This window comes from Camelus ferus, chromosome 26 (assembly GCF_009834535.1).
Source record: "Camelus ferus isolate YT-003-E chromosome 26, BCGSAC_Cfer_1.0, whole genome shotgun sequence".
Taxonomy (NCBI): Eukaryota; Metazoa; Chordata; class Mammalia; order Artiodactyla; family Camelidae; genus Camelus; species Camelus ferus.
In genome coordinates this window covers 23,939,826-23,961,436 of record NC_045721.1, presented here as the reverse complement: position 1 = coordinate 23,961,436, position 21,611 = coordinate 23,939,826, and the positions used below count along the sequence as shown (strand labels likewise).

At 51.0% G+C, this 21,611-nt stretch overlaps 1 protein-coding gene across 1 annotated transcript in view; it reads left to right on the top strand.

Annotated features, from left to right (window-relative positions):
• The window catches only part of MCPH1 (microcephalin 1), a 204,691-nt gene that overhangs the window by 176,367 nt on the left and 6,713 nt on the right, over positions 1-21,611 (top strand). Inside the window, 1 exon segment of the mRNA XM_032468520.1 lies at positions 9,621-9,858. Within this exon segment, the coding sequence (XP_032324411.1) occupies positions 9,621-9,858 (238 nt within the window).

The following is a 21,611-nucleotide window of genomic DNA, read 5'->3' as shown; positions in this document are numbered from 1 at the left end:
TCCAGTAGCACAACAATGAGCACAGCCGTCAGGAGGAACGAACCCGAACACACAGCAACCTGGCCGGACCTCCGGCACATCGTGCTGAGCCCCGAAGGAGAGGAAAATCCCTAATGAGCCCCCAGGACTGCTTGTTTGGGTGGGTTATAATGTGATGGAGCGTTCCAGTGAGTGTCTGAGTTCCCCAGCGTATTTTTGTAACATGGACAAAATGTCTTAGGATTATAAACTTAAGTGCAGTAGAAGCTTTCGAAATTGGCCGGAGGGCGGGGTGGGGGTGGGAATCAAGTTGCTCAGCACAAAAGAGTAGCAGCGAGGACGTTAGTGAGAAGGAACCGTCACAGCAACACGGTCCACACAAAAAGAGCATAAGGAGATTATCCAGCACAAAGTGTTAATTTGTTTTTTTAAAAAGAAAGAAATCCCTCCACTTTATAGGTAAAAACTTAGGTTACACCAGCAACACCCCCTTCTGTTACTCCACGGAGAACCAGCCCTCCTTTCCGTGCTCACATCTCCCCTGTGAGGTCGCAGGGGTGGGTGAGGTCCCGGTGATCCGGAGCCCACAGCCAGCTGCAAGCGGGGGACCAGAAGGAACCCGGGGCTCCCAGCGCCCAGCCCCCATGCTCCCCAGGCTCCTAAAGTCTAGAACAGTCACTTGGGACTTTTTTATCCCCTTTTCCAAATGTCAGCATCCTTAGGGAAATCTTTCCTTCCTGGGAGTTTGTCAGTTACCCTTCTCTCTTCCCTCCCTGTGCCCCTCCTCCCTCCGGACTTCACATTAATTGAAAAAGAACGTGTTTTGCGCGTTCAAAACATTGTTTTGAAACTTAGAGAGGGAGTCCCTGGCCTTTCACTGTGATTTGTTCCCAGAAACCACACGACAAGGCAGAGCATCAGGAAGATGTTACGGCTGGGGTCGCAGTTCTGACCAAAGGCTCAGCAGCAAATAAATCACAGATGCGAACAATGCGTAATGGAGATGAAGCGCTGCAAAGCGCCAGTGTCTTGTGACAAACCTCTTGGGCTCTGGGCAGCAGGGCCACGAGCGCCAGTCCACCCTCCAAGCTGAGTCTTGGAAGGGACGGAGTCAATGGCCACTGGCCTGTGCCTTCATTTGTAGGATGTAGAGAAATCAGGTTTCATTGTTAAGCATTGGGAATTAAAGAAGTTATTTTTGTAATTTTTAAAAAAGAATGTTAATTTGCTTAAAAAAATAAATACAGATCGCAGGTTTTGTTAAGTAGGGGAAAAAATGTGCAAGCAAGTTTTTACACATTTGACAAGTTCAGCGGCGCCTGTGGGCAGCCCAATGTTGCTGAATCCAGAAGCACTACAAGGTTCTGGAAAGTGCCTTTCTCCCTCATCCTTTGAAGAACATGCCTGATTATAAGTATAAGGAAACATAAATTCTTGAAACCTTGAAACAATGAAGTTGTTTTATTTACCTGTATGTAGGATATAATATCTAAAACATCTAGCAACCGTCAAAGAAGAGGGAGAAAAAAAAACTTGAGAAATCAGAATTACACCTAAAAATAAAATTCACAGTAGGTCATGTTATAAATCTCAATCCAAAAAACAGCTCTGAATAAAAGCTTCGTTAGAACACCTGACCTGTGCTGGGTGTCGTGGTCATTGCCCATGAAAATGGAATTGTGCGTTGAGTCAGACGGCCAGTGCTTGTCACCCCGAGGAGGGGACAGAAGGAAATGCCTCTTCCTCCCTCCATACTGGGCAGCAGTGTGGGATGGGGCTACCTCGGAGGCAGGAAGGTGCACATGAGAAATTGTGGAGACCAACATAAAACCCAAAAAAGGTTTGGCAGCCATGGGAAACCAGGAGGCCCGTGTCATAAAGCTGGGTCCTGTCCAGGATGTGCTTGGCAGTAGAGCAACCAGTGCACCCGTGAGAAGCTGGCGGAGATGGGGAGGCTGGGCTTCGGGCGGGCTTTGGGTGAGGAAGGCCAACCGGGGGGTTACTGCTCGGGCAGCCCCTGGATGCGAGGGCTGGCTGGAGGTGCTGAGAGCTCCCTCCTCCCCAGCAAGATAAGCTGGAGCCCCAGCAGGACGGACGGGCGGACAGATGGACAGACAGGAGGGCAGGGTTGGGGCAGCAGCTCGGAGCCAAGCCCAACCCGGACCGACTGGCCCTGGACTGTCCCTGCTGCTGGCAAAGAGCCTGATCTCCTGAGCCCTGCGGACAAAGGAGCGAGAAGGGAGGGCAGGCAGAGCCCAGCACACAGCTCTAAAAAGAAAGCTCATCTTTGAGTGGGTGCTGATTGGTTTGGGGATTGAAATTGATTAGCTGAACTGACTGACTTCATGATTTTTTTCCCCCGCATCTTTCAAGCTGTTTTAAAGCCAGGGACCATACTTTCGTCTTCCCTGGGTGATGGATCCCAGCAGGGCAGCCGGTCCCCACTGGGGAAGCACTCACTTGGGAAGCACATACCGCAGCTGCCTTCTTAGACCGCGGCCGCTGGAGCTGCCCGTGGGCCTGTCCTGGGTGAAACTGCGTGCTCTTCGGCACCTCTTGGGTTATAACACAGTGGTTTTCACTCGTTAGAATCACCTGGGGGATTTTTTATTTTTAATTCCTGCTACCCGGGCCAGACCCCTTTAATTAAATCAGAATGTCTGGATGGGGACCCAGGCACTGGTATTTTTAAAACTCCCCAGGTGGTTACAGGATGCCATCCAGTTTAAAGACCAGGGTTATAATCCTCTCAGCCCAGCAGCCCACCAGGGTCACCCGGGAGCTTTCAAACTTCCCAAGGCCAAGGCCTCAGCCCCCCAGGTGTTCCGGCCTAGTTGCTTTGAGGTGTTTTAGAAGCTTCCCAGGTGATGTTAACACGGAGCTGGAATAAGACTGCCGCGAGAATCAGGACCTCCGGACCCCTGCCCGGCGGTCAGTTTTTCAGCCCTTTCCAAAATTTTGCTGAGAACCTCCAACTTTAAATGACACTACGGACTTGCTCTAGTGTTTTTATACAAGTTTGCAAATTTCTTGCCAACTACCTGACAGTTTGTAAAGGATCAAATAAAAAAGTCCTATAAAGCTAAGAAGTTATTTCCATGTGTGTTTTATCAGGATTTTTGAAAAATGAATGCTAGAAGCAATGAAAAGCAATTCGGAACCAAATATGGCTGAAAGCTGACGTCGGTCCCACCGCAGCATATGGAAAAGGCTCGGAGCAGCCCGCCTCAGATACGAGAGAAAAAGACCTCACCGTGTTCGAGCTCTGACCTATTTCTTGCAGTTGTTGAAAACTATGAGGCATGAAATCCAGATTTATGACTTTTTAAAAAGTTATTTGTGGATTCCCTAGACGATTATGTTCCCATCACTTATGTAACTTTTAAAACTCAAATGACGCTTTGAAAAAATCCAAGTTTGGCACACACTGAGCCCCGATGTCGGTCGTCCTAATTCAGCAGAAGTAAAGGGGAAACGAATTCCGCCTCTGCGTGAACTGCAGTCTGTCGTGGGGAGCACACGGAAAGGCTGGTTGGTGTGTAACTTCGGGGGAAGCTAGACCCCGGGGTGTCTCTCCTCGTGCACTTTATTTCGCTGTCGGCATGAAAGGAGGATTTGGGGGAAATGTCCTAGGAAAGTGAGCCCTTCACTCCGGCCGAGGCTTTTAGTTCATCCTCTCAGATGTTACTCACCAGGAGTGTCATCATCGAGGACGCCACCCGTGCTGTGCTGGGGCCAGGTGCGCCCCCCCGAGGGGGTCGTCTTACATACCTCCTCTCTCCCCTTAACTCTTTTTTTTTTTTTTTTTTTTTTGGTGAAGTACAGTCAGTTACAACGTGTCCATTTCTGGTGTGCAGCACCGTGTCCCAGTCATGCATATACATACACGTATTCGTCTTCATAGTCTTCTCCATTAAAGGTTATTACAAGATATTGAGGATAGTGCCCTGTGCTGTACATGAGAAATCTGTTTTTTAACCTATTTTTATATATAGTGGTTCCCCTTACCTCTTTTTTTGCAAGGCGGGCTAAATTCTCTGGAATTTCTCTTGATATTTATTTCTGAAACACTTTAAAACAGTGTAGTGTTAAAAAGCAGTACTGATTACATGTCGGTTACATCTCAAAAAAGCTGGAGAAAGGTGAAAAGTAAAATTTTTAAAGACCAGAGCTGATGATGGAAACCGCCCTCGGTGCCTGGCAACACGTGTTTCTGCCAGAGGCGTTTTCTGCTGAGAACCCTACAGATTCCTGAGTCACTCGCACCATTTTTACTGGTCTTTAGAGCCCCTTTGCTTTGTGTTGCTCTGGTCTCCTGCCATCAGACTGTCACAGCTGCCTGCCCCCACTTCTCCTAAATGGATGCAGATGTGGGGTGACCTCCCCCTGGGCCGCCTCACCCCTCAGGAGCTGCACCCGTCCCCAAAGTCAGACCTGGGAAATCTCAGACACGTGGGTGACCGTTGTCTGTCCGCTGCCCAGACCCTGTTGTCCTCCATTGCCCACCACACCTCCCTCGCCCTGCCTGGTCCAGCCCTCACGTTTTGCGGGTCCATCGGTTACAAGGAATTCTCTCGAGTTCCACGGCACTGGTTAGGCTTGCGGGTGTCGCCAAGCAGAGCAGCGTGAAAGATCTCGGGACCACGTGGCCACGGGATGGGGGGCCCGGACTCCACGTGCAGTCTTCATAAATCCCAGTCCCACATTAGCAAGGAAATTGAGCTCGGAGCTGGGCAAGGGAGATCTCGTGAATTCAGACGCATCCCAAAGAGAACGGTGGTTCTAGCATAGAGGGCTGTGATGTCCTCAGGTGATTACTGTCACAAGAGCTGATGAATGTAGAACTGTGGCTCTGCTTCGGGATTCCAGGGCTGCTGGTCCCCCCGGGTGCTGGGGTGGGGTGTTTTAAGGCAAGATGTGGTTTGGTGAAGGCTTCCCAGGAGACTCGAGATGGAGCCAAAACTCAGGTGGTGGGTAGGAGCTAACCTGACGGGGAAGAGACTGGCTCATCGTCCAGGCAGAGGGAGCTGCGTGTCTAAAGGCCCTGTGGCTGGGAGGAGGCAGGTGTGGTGGGACAGAGTGGGAGGGGGAGCAGGGTGCAGATTCAGCTGCAGGTGGAAAGAGGTGCCGGTCCTTGGAGCGTCTTGTAAACCATCTAGAAATTTGGGGTTTTGCTCCAAGTAACAGGAATCTGTCGGAGGGTTTTCAGAGTCAGTGCCGTACGCCCCCAGGGTTGTACTTGAGTTATAGATGGAAGGCCTCGCTCTGACGATGCAGAGCTCAGAACAGCCATTGTCTCTGGGAGGAGGGGCGAGTTCCCTGTGGGAGGCACGGGATGGGGGCCTCCCAAGGCCTGAGGACTGTCAACACCTCCACGGGGGCGGTTGCCCAGGCGGGTACGTGTGTACAAACTTGGGCCGTGAACCCAAGACCAGTGTACTTTATCATTTAACTGCATGCAGGTAACACCTGAATCTAAAACAAAAAAAGGAAAATAGGAAAGTGGTGAGGACTCAAGGGCGCACACCCAATCCAGTCTGCGAGCTGCATCAGGCACCCAGGCGGGAAGTTACTGAGGCTTGGCCAGGGTGCTGAGGGGGCCCTGAGGATGCTGGGGCCGACTCAGAATGGTGTTCAGGAGGCAGACCCTCAGGACTCAGTCATGAATTGGATACAGAAGGTGAGGGCACGAGAAGTCGGGGACAATTCCTGGCTCCCTTGGCTGAGATTCCGAAAGCAGTATTATGTCATTATTAAGAACATAGCTTGTCTGAGTTAGAATCCAAGGGCCTTTCACTTCCTAATTACGTGACCTTGTGCAAGGTCACCCTCTCTGCCTGGTTTTCATCTGTGAACTGGAAACAGTGACGGCATCCCTTATGTAAGGTTATTTCAAGGACTTGAGAAGCTAACTCACATCAAATGCTCAGACAGGCCCGCGCACGGTAGGCTCCAAGCAACTGTTAGCTGTTGTCTGATGGCACAGGGTTTGGGAGGGACGAGCAGGAGCGAGTTAGGTTTTACACGTAGTGTTGAGTGTGCGGTGCTTGTCAGTCATCCGAAAGCAGAGGCCGGCGGGTGGTTGGCCCTCTGGTCCCAGAGCTGAGAGAGGCAGGCGGGTGGCGTGTGGTCCTCGAGCTCAGGCAAGGTCTGCACTGAGGACAGAAGTGAGTCGTGTTGGTCATCTGTTCCCGGTAGTGCCCTCACCGCCTGGGGAGTGAGCCCAGCCCACGTGGCGAAGAGGAGAGGGCTGGGAGCCATCCTCGGGACCTGATGGCCTGGTGAGGAGGATGAGGCCGGACAGAGGCAGGGTCAGAGGGCGAAAACCAGGGGTGACAAGTCCCAGGGCCTCGATGTTCAAAGCCGGGAGGGGAGGTCATCAATGGTGTCAGAAGCCACTCAGATTCAGCCGAAATGACGGCATCCTCTGTCAGACACCGTTCGTGGCGCCTTAACCGCAGGGCCGCGGGCTCCCGTCCTGTCCACACGGCTCAGGAAGGACTGGCCTGCAGGGCGCCTCCTTGTCCCACGTCCCCTGTCCTCCTGCCTAACCGCCCAGCCCCAGCCAGGCAGTCACTGGCCAGGTACCTGGGAATTTGGACCCTGTTCCTTTGTTCGTTTTACTCAAATGTGGCCTCGGGGACCCACACTCTCTAGGCCTTGGTCTGCTTGCCAGTAAAATGCAAAAGTTGGACAATCCTTCTTGGGCTGAAGTGCCTCATTCTAGACATGAGCAGCTTTTTAAAATGTACGTTTACATGTCGCTGTGTGCTTCTGAAACTGAGCTGTGACCCTGACCTTCCTCGTGTTCGTTATGTTTACTTGTTGAGAAGTAATTTAAAGCACGTTAACAGTGAGACAAGCAGGTCTGTTACAGGGCAGAATAGCTGTGTGGGGAGCGACAGGAAACCTGCTGTGACACAGGCTGCCAGCTGCCCGAGAGGCTGCCCTGCCAGGCGAGAGGGTTGGGGAACCTGAGCCTCCTCCGTGAAGTTAAACCAGGAAACTGCTCCTTGCGATTTGGTGTCTTTATTCATGATCTGGGGGACTGTTTCTTAACCCTTGCAGGCCGTGCTCTCGGTTGCTGTTGTGAATACTCCTTTGTCACCTAGCCTCAATCTTGCTTCTGCTCCGGACCTTCCAGAGTTTAGGGACAAGATTCACGGTGTGCGATTAGCGGGTCTTGACAGCCTTACGAGTTAGCGTTTGGTCAAAGCAGTGTCCTCTCAGCGAGGACAGAATTGCCCGTAGGAGGGAACGCTTGCTTCTGCTTTCTTCCTTTCCAGCTCCCTGGTTTAAGTCCTTCTTCTTTCCTCACAATTTAAAAAACCTAACATCATCTGCTTAGAAAGCACAGCCCGCTAAGCCTCTTCCCGTTTGCTGTCACTCAGCTTCCGCGTCGCCCGTGGGGCTGGCAGGCCAGGCGTGGGCAAACCCAGGGCTGCTTAAGGGATCCCTTAGTCCCTTTCCCCAAGTGTAAGAACGTGAGACACTGGTTTTTCTTACTCTTTCGAAAAGTGCTTCCCGAACAGTGTTTCAGATCACCATGTCCAAAGCTGGAGCTCCAGAACATCACACTCGAGCACGGAAGGCATCCTGGGCCTGGCTCTCCAGCTGTGAGCTGCCCTCCTGGGCTGGCCTCACACAGCCTGATGCTGCTTCTCCAGACCTGAGCCTGCAGCCCCGCAGCCACCCCAGCTATCCCAGGGAATCACTGCCCCCTCGCCGACCCCCTGGCCAGGAGAGTGGTTCTGCAGCCTCCCTTTCCTCATCCTCCCCACAAAGGAAGATGAGTGGTTCCTGTGTCATCTGCTAAGATCTGCCTTCTCCACTCCTGCGACCGGCCCGCCCAGACCCTCAGCCCTTCCTTGCATGTCCGGAACCTGCCCTTTCCAGTGCGTCGTGTCAACTTCCCCTCCAGTGTCCTGGATCCTCCCCTCCACCCCTCACCCTGCAGCCCCGTCCATCCTCTGCTGGCCCACTCTCTGTCTGGGGCCCTCTCTCCCCCGCTCACCGGCCGTTCCCCCTGCACCTTCCCCGGTCCCTGGACAGGAGATACTCTCTTTCATCTTGCTGCTTCTCCGTTTCCTCCTCCCTCGGGCTGGCTGACGGCCCTGCTGCCTGTGGGACTTTGTCCAGGGCTCCCGCCCATCCTGAGCTCTGCCCCTCTTTTGGGGTCCTTCTGTCTTTCACTGCTGCCCTGGTTCCTCCAGGGGAGTAAGTTTGGCTCCTCTAACTAGAGTAGAAGCTTCCCTGACATCAGACTGTCATCTTTTCAGCCTTCCAAGCACAGGTACCAGTGGGGACAAAATGATGCTTTACTGGAGAGGAAAGTCGACGAGCCATGGTCAGCAGCCTCTGGGCAACGTCACCTGTGGTCGGAGAGCAGTTTCACCATCTGCGCCTTCGGAGCGGAGCGCGGGCTCCAGGCGGAGGCATTGGAAGCTTGGGCTTCTGGATACAAAAATTTCAACAAGAAGTAGTTTTAAAAATTAAGATTTTGTTTTCCCTGACAGTAACAGGACAAAAGGCAGACAGTTCCCGGTTTGGTCGGGTCAGTGACTGAGCGCGTTACCCAGAAAGTAGTATGAAAACCTAGTGTGGGGACAGTTCGTCCTTTGTCGGATTTTGTCAGAGAGGAGGACTTGAGGACTATATTCTTTGCGGCCTTCCCCCCGTCACCCCCCAGGTCAGCCCCCCTTGTCCACTGTCCTCGGGGTGCTGGGCCAATCCCCCAGCCACCCCCTCCTCTGAGAAGCACCCTACATCTCTTTTCCCATAAACCTGCCCCTAAAATCCTTAATTTCTCAGAGCCACTGACCTCAGATGTTCAGCTCTGTCCTCAGGGAAATATGCAGGTTAGAACACTCCACGTGGACAGATAACAAGAGGGTGTTTGCACTCAGTCTTTACTAGTCTGTAGTTAGTGAACGCACAGTGTGTTTAGAACAGCCGTGCCCCCGCCGTCCCTCAGGCCAGCCAGACAACCAGGACTTTATCAGACCAGAAAGGAAGGCAGCTTAACGCCCCTGTTTCTGAAACGTGTCCCGTGTCTCCACACTCGCATCCCACGTCCAGAAGGACGTGTCCCCCTCCACCGATGTGTCGGGGAGGAGCCGGGGCTTCTGCCCTGTGCTGCCTGGTCCTGGCTTTGCTGGTGGACGCTCTGGGGCTGGCGTTCGGGCATCGCAGGGCTGGGAGCCCCGAGCCCCGGGACGGAGGACCCTGGCCCAGCGCTGCGGACACTCGTGCCTGTGAGGCTCCCGCCTGCACATCCACACTGGTCCCGCGGACCCGGCAGGACCCAAAGCATCAGATGACACTCTCCTCACTCGTTGATCTGTTGATTACTTTCAATAATTTGGTTTAGAATTTGTAATAATTCAAAGGCCCAAACATTTTTTTCTGGCTGTAAATTTGTTCGCCTAGAATCTCACCTGCAGTCTGCTTCAGAAAGTGTCATCTGCTCATTATTTTCATTCTCATTAAATGTCCTTCTCACTCTCTCCTGGGAGCCTGGGAGCTCAGCATTCACGGAGAGCGTGCACCCTCACCTTCAGCCTGTTCTTTATCAGGAGACGGCTTCCTGAGCAAGGAGGCAGTCCAGCGCCACCGTAACCCTCCCTGTCTCTGCCCCACAGCTCTGCCGCCGGGAGCGCCTCTCGTCTGCCGGGCTGTACCAGGGAACCCTGTTTGCCGATCAGCCGACCATGTTCATCGCCCCGGGCAGCAACCCGCCCAGAGCCAAGCTGTGGGAGTTGGTGCTGCTGTGCGGAGGTCAGGTCACTCGGGCCCCTCGCCAGGCCAGCATCTTCATCGGACCCTCCCCGGGAAAGAAGAAGGCCACCATCCAATACCTGTCGGAAACGTGGATCTTAGGTGGGAATCTGCACCCAGTGCGCGGGGTCGGGGGTGGCGGGCAGGCGCCCTCTGGTCACCCCTGCAGAGCCACTGAACTGTGGTCCCGGGGACCCGGACAGGTTTCCCAGGGGAGCATCACGCCCACACCCCTTCCTTGCAGCCCGGGGCCTTTGGTCCACGTCTCAGTGTCCGTGCATCTGCCTGAACATTTTATTATCCGTCCCAAGTCCTCCTAGACAGTCCTGCTTTTTACTGTCAGCCGGAGCGTAGTTCACAAGGCAAAGGAAATCCTATTAGACTTTTGTCACTTCACGTCCCAGGTTGTGGGAAAGACCTAGTCTCCCCAAGGCCACCCCAGCCGGGGGGGCCCGGCCCCGGCCTGTCCACCCTCCGCTCCTCAGTTCTCCCAAGTGCCTGCCTGGCTCTGTTTCCAGGGTCTCGGCCAGTGCCCGGCTGCCAGGACCCCCCACCATCGCTCTCACTTGGTTGGAGGGCTTCCTCCCAATACTCATTTGTCCACATGCTCAGTTCTCCTTTAGTGCCAAAGGAGCTACAGCTTTTATTTCAAAAACCAAGTGTGGTGTAAACGTGATGTGTGTCCAGCATCAGTTCAGCTGACCTGTGCCAGAGGCCTCCCTCAATTCTGGAGGGAGGAGGTGGTACAAGATGAACCCTGACTTCTGGGAGGCTGGAGGCGGACTGGGTGACATGTGGGCTCCGTCTGTTAGGCCGGCTCTGGGGGCGCCGGGAGGAGCAGGTGCAGGGGAGGCAGAAACGGGCAGTCAGAGCCGAACATGGCGGGGTGAGCTCGGGCTCCACTTTGGGTTAAACTTGACTTCTTCCTCCACTGTGTTGTTTTTGCTCGTGTGTGTGTGTGTGTGTGTGTGTGTGTGTGTGTGTGTGTGTGTATAGAGAGAGAACTATAGTCAGTTTACAGTGTGTCAGTTTCTGGTGTACAGCATAATGTTTCAGTCATACATGAACATACATATATTTGTTTTCATATTACTTTTCATTATAGGTTACTACAAGATATTGAATAGAGTTCCCTGTGCTCTACAGTAGAAACTTGTTGTTTATTTTGTATATAGTAGTTAGTATCTGCAAATCCCAAACTCCCAATTTATCCCTTCCCACCCCTTTCCCCCCCGGTAACCGTAAGTTTGTTTTCTATGTCTGTGAGTCTGTTTCTGTTTTGTAAATAAGTTTGTGTATCTTTTTTTTTTTTTTTAGATTCCACATATGAGTGTTTTCTGGTATTTTTCTCTCTCTTTCTGGCTTACTTCACTTAGAATGACATTCTCCAGGGCCATCCATGTTGCTGCAAGTGGCATTATTTTATTATTTTCTATGGCTGAGTAGTATTCCATTGTATAAATACACCACACTTCTTTATCCAGTCATCTGTTGATGGACATTTAGGCTGTTTCCATGTCTTGGCTGTTGTAAATAGTGCTCCTATGAACAGTGGGGTGCAGGTGTCTTTTTAAATTAAAGTTCCCTCTGGATACAAGCCCAGCAGTGGGATTGTTGTGTCACATGGTAAGTCTATTCCTAGTCTTTTGAGGAATCTCCACACTGTTTTCCACAGTGGCTGCACCAACCTGCATTCCCCCCAGCAGTGTAGGAGGTTCCCTTTTCTCCACAGCCTCTCCAGCATTTGTCATTTGTGGACTTTTGAATGACGGCCATTCTGACTGGCGTGAGGTGATACCTCATCGTCGTTTTGATTTTCATTTCTCTGATAATTAGCGACACTGAGCATTTTTTCATGTGTCAGTTGGCCATTTGTACGTCTTCACTGGGTTTTGACGAACGTATCAGTTGGCCCAGTGCTGCTGTAACAAGTACCAACCACAGACCAGGGGCCTAGACACCAGTTTATTCTCTGACAGTCCTGGAGGCTAGACGTCTGAGACCGGAGCACCAGGAGGGCTGGTGCCTGCTGAGGCCGCTGGCCTGCTTGCAGGGGCTGTCTTCTCCATGTGTGTTCATGTGGCCTTTCCTCCGTGTCCTCGTCCTCTCTTATAAGGACACTAGTCATCAGATTCGGGCCACCCGCATGAACTCACTTTAATTTAGTTACCTCTTTAAAGGCCCTATTTCCAAACTCAGTCCCATTTTGAGGTCCTGCAGTGGTTGGGGCTTCAACCAGTGGACTTTGGGGGACACAGTTCGACCCATAACAATGAACTACCCCATTTTTAGCACCTTTGGCCGAGATCCTTACCCAGCTTCCTAAGTGTCCTCTCCAGCTGCATTTCTTTCTCAGTCTTCCTCCTGTTTGCCTCCCCTCATCTCTAAATTCCAAACCTCTGGCTTTTTTCACCCCTTCTCAACATTATCCTGTAACAGATTAGCAGATACTGTGTTTGTCCAGGTGAATTTGTATATAACCACAGATATTTTATGTTATGGGCTTCTTTTAAATGACTGCTGGTCATCCTTTGATACATTTTTTAAACTATGACGATCAAAAATAGATTTTTACTTTCTGGTGCAGAGTAATTTATCTTTTGCCTAGAATCTAATTTCCAAAAAAACTCTATGATGTTAGCTACAGTCCAAAAGCCAAGAGAGGCCATTTACTCTTTTCCAAATGTCAAGAATATAACCTTCAAAACGTCCTACGTTCTGAAACAGAAGTTCTTGGGGTTTTTTGTTTGTTTGTTTTATTGTTTTAGAAAAGTTTATGTATCAAAATGACACCAAGGGGAGACCAGAATTGTGCTTTTTAATAAAAGGTCTCATTCAGCTAACGGAACTGCACGTGATTGGTATCTTCCCAGAGCCTGCAGATCGGCTTCCGTGCAGAGAGCTGAAGCCTGGTCTGCACACTTATTGTTTGCAGCTTGGGGAAGCCACAGACTCCCTCCTGGCCCTCGGCGTTTCTGTGCACAGATCACGCACAAGTCAGCTGCCTGCCTGGCTCCTCCAGGTGTTCTGTCACTCGGCTCCCCAGCTGGTGGGCTTTTAGGAGGCAAATGTCTACCTGCTTGAAGACCTAGAGTGTAATCTCCAAAGGCCCTTCAGAATTCTTTGAGTTTCAGTGCTGGAGCTGTGGACCCAGGTTTCTTCTCTCTCCTCTCCCCTAACTCATGTCCTGGTTCTGATCTGTCATTGGTCACACATCTGCGTGTGCCCTTGGCAGCATCCAGGTGCTGTGTGCTTTGGAATCCTTGGCTCTCGACGTGGTGAAGTCCTCACCCACCGAGGAGTCCCACTGCCCCGTCTGCCCTGGGTCCTTCCCAGCCTGGTCCCGTGGCTGTTAGGACATGCAGTTTTCAAGCATTTATTAGTTTATATTCTTCAAAGACCCCGCTTTGTGCTGATGATGGAGATGACATCTTCATGTCTCTAAACACGTGTGCAGACCTACAGAAATGACAGCCTAGGGCATCACAGTGTCTGCCACTAGCATACTCGCTCACCAGACGTGAGTCACCCGGTTCTCTCTGGCCCTAATTGTCACCTCTGCCCTGCTGCCTTCACGTGGTGCTCAGAGGAGGGAACACAAGGAGCAGACTCTTCCCTCTGCCGCAGGCAGTGTCCAGGATCCTTGGGCGAGGAACCCATTGATGTGTAGAAAAATCATTCCTGACCCTTTGGCAAAGCGACATTTTCTCTTCTGAAAACTTTTCCCCTTCCCATTAGCTTTCAGTGTAAACACGTCCAGAGAATATTTTATTCTCAAAATGTTGTAAAATTAAAGTTAGGAATAAAACCACTTTTAAGTTAAAATTAAAACCATGTTAAAGCCCCAGCTTAAAAGGAAAAAAAAATTTTGTGATAATGATGAAAAGCAGCACTCAGAGTTTATCAGCTAAAGATGTCCCACTGAAGTATCAGCTGCTGCGTGAGGAAGAGTCCCTGGGACTTAAACGTCTTGGAACTAGCTTGGTGCCCCCACTTCCAGGTTTGTGACTTACCTTTCAAAACAAAGATTTCTGGGGATTTTTTTAAATACCTTCACACTTTCTCCTATACTTTATCAGGTCTTTGTTTTTGCAGACATAATAGTCACGGGGGATGGAGACGCAGTTTTTTTTTTTTTTTGGCCACAAGGCACTTCCCCAGGACAGAGGGAAAGGTGGGCACTCCCCCCAGGACCTCTGGCATCCTGGCACTCTGATCCACCAGATAAGCCTTTTCTCCCTCCACTGCATCTTAAAAACAATGACCCAATGGTTCTGAATTTTAAAAAAAAAAACTGTTAAATGACTATTCTAGTTGGAAGCAGTCCTTCTAACCTGCAGCTCTTTCTCCGGGGTTCCTCTGCCCGCCTGGCCGGTGCTGCGGGCACACAGCGGTGTGGGCTCCCGAGTCTCCACCACGGGCGCCACGTGTGAGGTCCGAGCCACGTCTCCCTCACTTGCTCCGAGCAGAATCTCACACATGCCGGCTGCCTTACAACGAGGCCGCTGGAAGGGTCGGGCTGTGTTCCCCACGCATTCCCCAGGGCCTGTTTTCCCTGAAACGGCAGCGTACTTAGGCCAAGATTCTTGATGAATCATTCACCCAGAAGGAGGAATGGGGATTTTTGAGAGAGAGCACACTTGTGTGTGCTTGAATATGTAGGAAAAAATAAACAGGAAAACAGACTCAAATTCCCAGCACTAGGAAGCAAAATGTTACCTTTACCTGATACTGGGAATCCGTATTCTATTTCAAAGCATCTTCCAGTCATTTTATTCCCCCTCCCCCGAGCGCGGCGCTCACACAGAGTACAGTTCCCATCTAACCCAGCAAGGAACCAAGGCCCCGGGGTCCGGGGAACCGCCGGGCAGGGTGGGTGCACGGGGCCCAGGCACGCCCCTCACGGGTCAGCTGCTCGGGCTGTGACTGTTTTTCACTCTGTTTGTCCCGGTCGGTGTTATCACTGAAGGTTGCTTCGGCCTTTCTCATAAGACATATTTCTAGTCTCAGGCGCCCTTTTATTGTCTGGGCTACGTTCAAGTGATAAAATATACATTTTATGCTATTGTGGGAACATAATGTAATATTCTCAACCGCTTTGCCAAAACAAAAGTCTAGCCTCTGCATGATTTCCTTGTAACTTACAAAAAAGCATCTGAAGTGAATGTGTCCCCATGTCAGTGTTTTCAGGAAAAAGGTCACTGATAGCCGGTGGGCCGGTGCCTGCTGGTTCCCGCTGAGGGCTGACCGGAGAGCCACCCAGAGAAACACACGCCCCGTGCAGGGGGGCCGCAGACCCTGGGGTCTCATGATCACGTAGATAATGTCAGGGTTCCTCCAGATCATCTCGGTCCCCATCTCCAGGGCACAGAGAAGGAACCGGTGCCAGAGAGGGGAGGGGAGGAGAGCGGAGGGAGGCCTGCCTGGCTTCGCCCCCAGAGCCCGGCAGCGTTCAGAAAGCGCCCGCAGAATCGAGGAAGCAATTTGGGGCCATAAGAAGAGTTACTTTTGTCTGAGCTGTTCTCCACACGGATGGAATCTCCCAGGACAGAAGTGCATGAGAACAAAACTGATTCATGGATTTTTATCCTTTCAACATCTCATGTGTTTTTTTAAAAACATCTTAATGGGGTTATTTTGAATTAACTGCTAGCTGCACTTAAGAATATTTAGTGGTTATTAACGGTAATAAATTATATAAATAAATCTAAATTGTAAAATAAATAAATAAAAATTAACAGTGTTTTAGCATTTGCCTTGCAAAGATAGGGAAAGAGTGTGTGCAGGAAGTGGGTTTCCAAGTGCTCTCCTGAACTGTACTCATCGGTCAGCTAGTGGTCCTGGCTGGTCATTGAAATTTCCTAACTCAGCTCACTTGCCCCCCCACCCCACCCCGTTACATTTACACCAGCTGAACTCCAGTCACTGGGTGTGAACGTTACCAGTGATGTAAACGTTAAAGAGCATGTTAAAGGCAAGCGGACCAGCTGGGACCAACTGCACCTTCCCAGCCAAGGCACAGTCCTCAGCCTCGCTTGGAAACAGAGAAACAAGACCAAAATCAGTAGACCCTAGGCAGGAGGCCGCTGTGTATTCCACCCAGAACGGGAACAACTGTACATGGGGCAGCATCTCATGTCCCTCACCGGGGATGCAGTCGTCAGCGTGGGGATCAGACGGCCACTCACGCGCCAGTGCTGAGCGTTTGGGTGAACAGGACTGTCCTGGGCACGTGTGCCGAGCCCCGGGAGCGCCCCCAGCACAGGCGTGCTGCTCTGCGGGGGTCTGGGTCGCAATGGCTGAGGGGGAAGGGGGGGGCTAGTGAGCTGGACAGAAAAACCTCAGAGCTCAGCCTCCCGACGGCCGTCGCCTGCAGCCCCCGGTACCCACGCCTCAGGATGTGACATAGGGAGAGCTCCGTGTGTCTTCAGAGCCTGTGGGACTTCAGGGGTTTTTGCTGTTGTCAGATGTTAGGCAGTTAGTGCTCAAATCCATGAAACCTAAATGACAGAGCTCGTGTTACAGACTGAACTGTGTCCCCAGAGAGTCATGTGTTGACACCCTAATCCCCAGAATGTGACTGCGTTTGGAGATGGGGCCTTTGAAGAGGTGACAAAAGCTAAAGGAGTTCGTAAGTGTGGGCCCTGATGCGTCGGGATGTACGTCCTGATGAGAGGAGGAAGAGACACCAGAGCTGCACGCACAGAGCGCAGGTCAGGTGAGGACGGAGAAGGCGGCCGTCCACGAGCCCAGGAGAGGGGCCCTGGGAGAAACCAACCCTGCTGACACTTTGATCTTGGACTTCTGGCCTCCAGCCTGTGGGGCTGTGGCTTAAGCCACACGATGTGTGGTGTTTTGTCAGCCCCAGAAGACTAGTGCTGCCCTAAATCAATTCTGAGATCGTTGACGAAATCCACTCCTTTTGTAGATGGGGAACTGGGGGGTCTGAATCCCGTGGCCAGAGCCACGTGGGGCACTAAGGACCCGAGTGCCTAGACGTCTCAACCCAGAGTCTGCCTCTGTAAACAGCGCTCATGCCGCCCTGGTCGGGGCACCACCTCCTCACGTGTGCACCCACTGCCAGTGCTGGTTCCCAGGCTGTGCCTGACGGCACCCCATACCCCAAGAGCTGGACCGAGAAGGACATGTCCCACCTCAGAGCACAGGCCCAAGAAGCTTTCCCCAATTTGCAGGAAGGGGAAAAGTCGTTGGATTAAATGCCCTCATTTTTAAAATCAATTTTTCTTAAACTTTGGTGCTCGAAGATGAATGAATGTGTAGCATTAACAACACAAAAGAATGCAGGAGACGAGAAATAATAAAGATAGTATCAAATATTAGCAAAATTGAAGTAAATAAAAAATGGTTTTTGAGAGGAAAAAAGCTCTTTTTCAGGAGGGTTACTTACCAATAGTCAAAATCCTAGCAATATTGATAAAGACAGGAATAGACAAGAGTCCCGCGGACAGTCCTGAGCACGGAATGGGGCTACAACCACAGACACAGACAGGACGCCTGAAAGTCGTGAGTGCATGGTGAGTGATTTTATACCAATAAATGTGAACATGGATAAGATGGATCATCTCGAGGAAAATGTTACCAAAATCAATTCAAGAGATAGAAAATCTGAACAATTTCAACCATTTTAAGAAATGAATTGTCGTCTAAGGTTTGCCTCTCACTCCTCGTTGTGAAAGTCACCGGCACGCCATGAGAGTGACACCGGCAGGGCGGCAGACGAGGCGGCTCCAGCTCTCGTCTCCCCGCAGGAACATCAGAAAGTCAACCAGAGGCCATGGTCTGAACCAGCTCTGCAGGGGCTCAGGAGCACAGCTGGGGTGCACAGCACCCGACAGACGCCCCGTCAGGCAAAGCCATGTGCACGGCAGTAGGAAAGTTCTGGAGCCACTGACTCCCCTGACAGTCTTGGTTTCCCAGTTCCCTTCCTGAACGCAGACGTTATTTGTTCTGATCTGCCTGGGAGACACCTTGAGGGGCTTGGACACACGCAGGAAGCAAGGTGCACGCCACTGAAAAGCTACCGGGCAGGCAATGAAGATAAAAATAGGTAAAATTGACTACAGCAACATTTAAAGCTTTTGCGCATCAAAGGACACAATCAACCAAGTGAAAAGGCAACCTATGGAATGGAAGTATTTGCAAATAGCAGTAAATGTCCAAAAAATAAAAAGAACTTCTACAACTCAACAACAAAAAATAAAAGGGCAAAGGACTTAGCTAGACATTTCTCTGAAGACAACATACAAGTGGCCAATCAGCACATAAAGAGACGCTCATCACTGGCCACTTGGGAGGTGCATGTCCAAATCGCAGAGGTGCCACCTTAAACCCATCACGATGGCTGCCATCAAAACAAAAAAGCAGCAGGTGCTGGCAAGGATGTGGAGAAACTGGAACACTGAGCACTGCTGGCAGAAATGTAAAACGGTGCAGCCCCTGTGGACAACAGTACAGTAGTTCCTCAAAAACTGAAAAATAGAACTCCGTATGATCTAGGAAGTCCAATTCTAGACATACATTCAAAAGATTTGAAAGCAGGTACTCAGACAAGGATTTGCACACCCACGTTCACAGCAGTGTTGTTCACAACAGCCAAAGGGTAGCAGCAACCAGGTGTCCGTCGACAAATGAATGGTTGACAGGTGTGATGCACACGCCAGGGAACGTTATCAGCCCTAAGACGGAAGGACATTCTGAAACCTGCAACAACGTGCGCGAACCTTGAAAGCATCGCGTTGAGTGAAATACGCCCATCGCAAAAGGACAGATACTATATGATTCCACTTTTTTGAGTTACCTAGAATAGGCAAATTCATGGAGACAGATTATAACAGAGGCTACCAGGGTCTGGGAGTGGGGGGAATGAGAATGGAGGGTTACTGTTTAATGGATACAGAGATTATGTTTGGGACTGGGAGAAAGTTCTGGAAATGCATAGTGGTCATGGTTGCACAGCCTCATGAATGTACTTAATGCCACTGAATTGTGCACTTAAAATGGTTCAAATGATAAATCTTAGGTTGTGTCTGTTTTACCACAAAAAAAAAGGTTTTTAAGACACCTTCCCTAGATAGTTTTAACATAGTAGATTTTACCGAACTTTGCAAATAACTGCAGAGAAAAACAGAGGGAAGCCATTCACCTCATCTTACAGGACTAGCCCAGACTCATTTGTGCATATGGATATAAAAATCCAAAATGAAATATTTGCAAATTAAATTTATCAGTGTGTTCAGAAACATCAGATAGGGTTTCACCGAAGAATGTGGAAATAAGTATCATTACATATTTTTCCTAATCCATTGATTTTTCTCAGTAGATGTTAAAAAGGCATTAGAGAAAACCCAGTACCCAGTCTTCATAAAAAAAAAAGTTCACACACTAGGAGTAAGAGAGCCTGAACACGATGAAGGGGTCTAAAACATGTGTTTTATCTAACAATAAAGTCTTGGTTTACGATTTATGTCAGGCCCACGGTACACACCGTGCTGGAGGCAGGATCTGCGTGGCCGCCGTGAGGGGCTGTGGTTAGTTCAGAAGAGGAGCTGCCCTGCGAAAGGGGGGAAGCCTTGCTCGCGTGGCTGCAAGGACCGGCCGCCGCGCGGGCTCGCCCCCAGGAGGGCCTTCCGGACCCTGCGGAGGCGGCGGGCTCAGGGAGGCGGCCCCTCCGCTGCCGGGGGTCGCCGCGGGCTCACGGCCGCGCCCGGCCCCGAGAGTCTCCGCTCGCCTTGCTGGCCAAGAGGAGGCTCCCAGCAGGGCCCCGGGGGCCCCTGCCTCGGCCCGTAGTCCCGTCAGCCGCCGGCCACGGGCAGTGGAGTCCCAGCTCGGTAAAGGGACTCGCCCGTCACGCTGGTTCAAGAAAGGAGCGCCGGCAGCAGGCTGGCTCCGCGCAGCCACACGGAGACGCGGGCGGGCGGCGCGGACTGGCCCCGCTCAGCAGCCGTGCTGACAACAGACGCGTAGACCTGGCGTTTGTTCTCTTCAGCGTAAGTGCCGTGGGGGCTGCATATGTGCTGCCGGGGCTGGCGTCGCTCACAGCTGTCCTGCGGTCACGCTTTACGGGGCTGTTTGAGGATCGTGCATCTGACGTGACTTCGGAATGCGGGGACGTGGCTGTCTTCAGATGCCAAATGAATTCACACAGAAATCATTCTCCGCGTGTGTGTTTACAGCCGGGCACTTGCCGCGGAGGGGCTCCCAGGGCACGGCCGTCCTGGCTCGCAGCCACTGTTCAGCGCCCAGGCGCTCTGCTGGTCAGGGCGTTAATTCCCACGGCAGCACCGCCAGAGAGGTGTGAGCGGCCGGCCGCAGGCTTTGTCGTGGCTTCTGTTTTATCTGAATTTAAAACTCGATACTTCTCCAGGTGGGTGGATGGATGGACAGACGGACAGATGGACGAACAAATGTACAGTGACACCTGAGTTCTTCGTCAAAGAATTCAGACAACAGAGAAATACATAAAACCCTAAAACCTTACTACCCTTACTTAAAGTAACTGCAGCAAAGATGGAACTGTGTCTTTCAGGGTTTTTTTTAAACACACACATAGAAAGAAATGTATATAAACATATGCATTGAGGGTTTGTTTTCTATGAATGGTGGCTCACGTATTGCTCATGAGTTTTTATCTGTGTCTAGGAGATCCTTCCATTTTGACATAAAAACAATTACCTTCATTCTTTTTAACCATTGGATCTGCCGTGATTAATTTACCTACTCCTTATAATTAGACATGTGGGGTTATGTCCACGGTGGGTGCTGTTATGAACCATGTGTGTGTATGTGTGTGTGTGTGTGTGTATTCATGTGTGTTCTAGTTGGAATGATTGAACTCAATTTTGAGAGGCTGTCTCGAGCTGTAATGAGTTTCACCCAATCCCAGGCAGGAGTATTTCTGTGAAACAGATTCACAGAAGGGGAGTGACTGAACTAGGGTGTGTGTGGCCAAGTCCTGATCACACGGCTGCACCAGCCGACACTCTAATACCTGGATGCTCCCATTCGCCGCTCCCTCACCAGCACCGTGTTCTCAGCGTTCGGTGAGCTGATGGATGAAAACAAGGAGGTCTCGTTACATACGTGTGCTCCCCGATGACGTCGTTCCCTGACGAGCACGAGTGCCGAGGGGGCTAGTTCACTGGCTGCCTGTTCGTGGCCGTGTCTGCTTTTAAATCGGGCTGTTTCTCTTTTCCGCTGTTTTACAGCAATTCCTGCACCATGTGGACTCTAACCTTTTGTGATAAATATAAAGAAGTCCTCTCAATCTGCATCTTTAACTTTATTTATGGTGTTTTGTGTGGTTATTAAAAATAATAATTTTTAATTATTATCCTTCATGGAATCAAATGCCTGAGTTCCTCCATGGCTTCTAAATTTAGGTTTCAGCCCCTGAGCTTTAAAACTAGTCTCCTGTCTCTAAAACTTAGTTTTTTCATTGCCCATCTGTGATGTACTTCTTGTGGGATATGACGGATTCTGCCATCACTTTAATGTCACCTACTCCACTGATTCTTTACTGCCCTACTGGATCACCCTGTAAACCCCGAATCCGCACGGGTGGGTTTCTGGAGCCTGTTGCTTGCACCTCACGACCGCGTTCCCCATTCCAGTGCTCATCGTTCCGACTTAAACTCCTTCACATGTAACCTGTTCATCCCTCGGGCTGAGAGCAGTGACCCGAGCTCTCGGAAGTGTGCTTCCGGGCTCTGTCTCTGTGCACGACACTCAGCCAGGTGGACGGGGTGACAGGGCTGGAACGTGCGGTGACATGGCTGAAACGGATTCGTGTTATCTGTGCTCCACCTGGTACCGGAGGGTACTCGTGGCTGAGATGA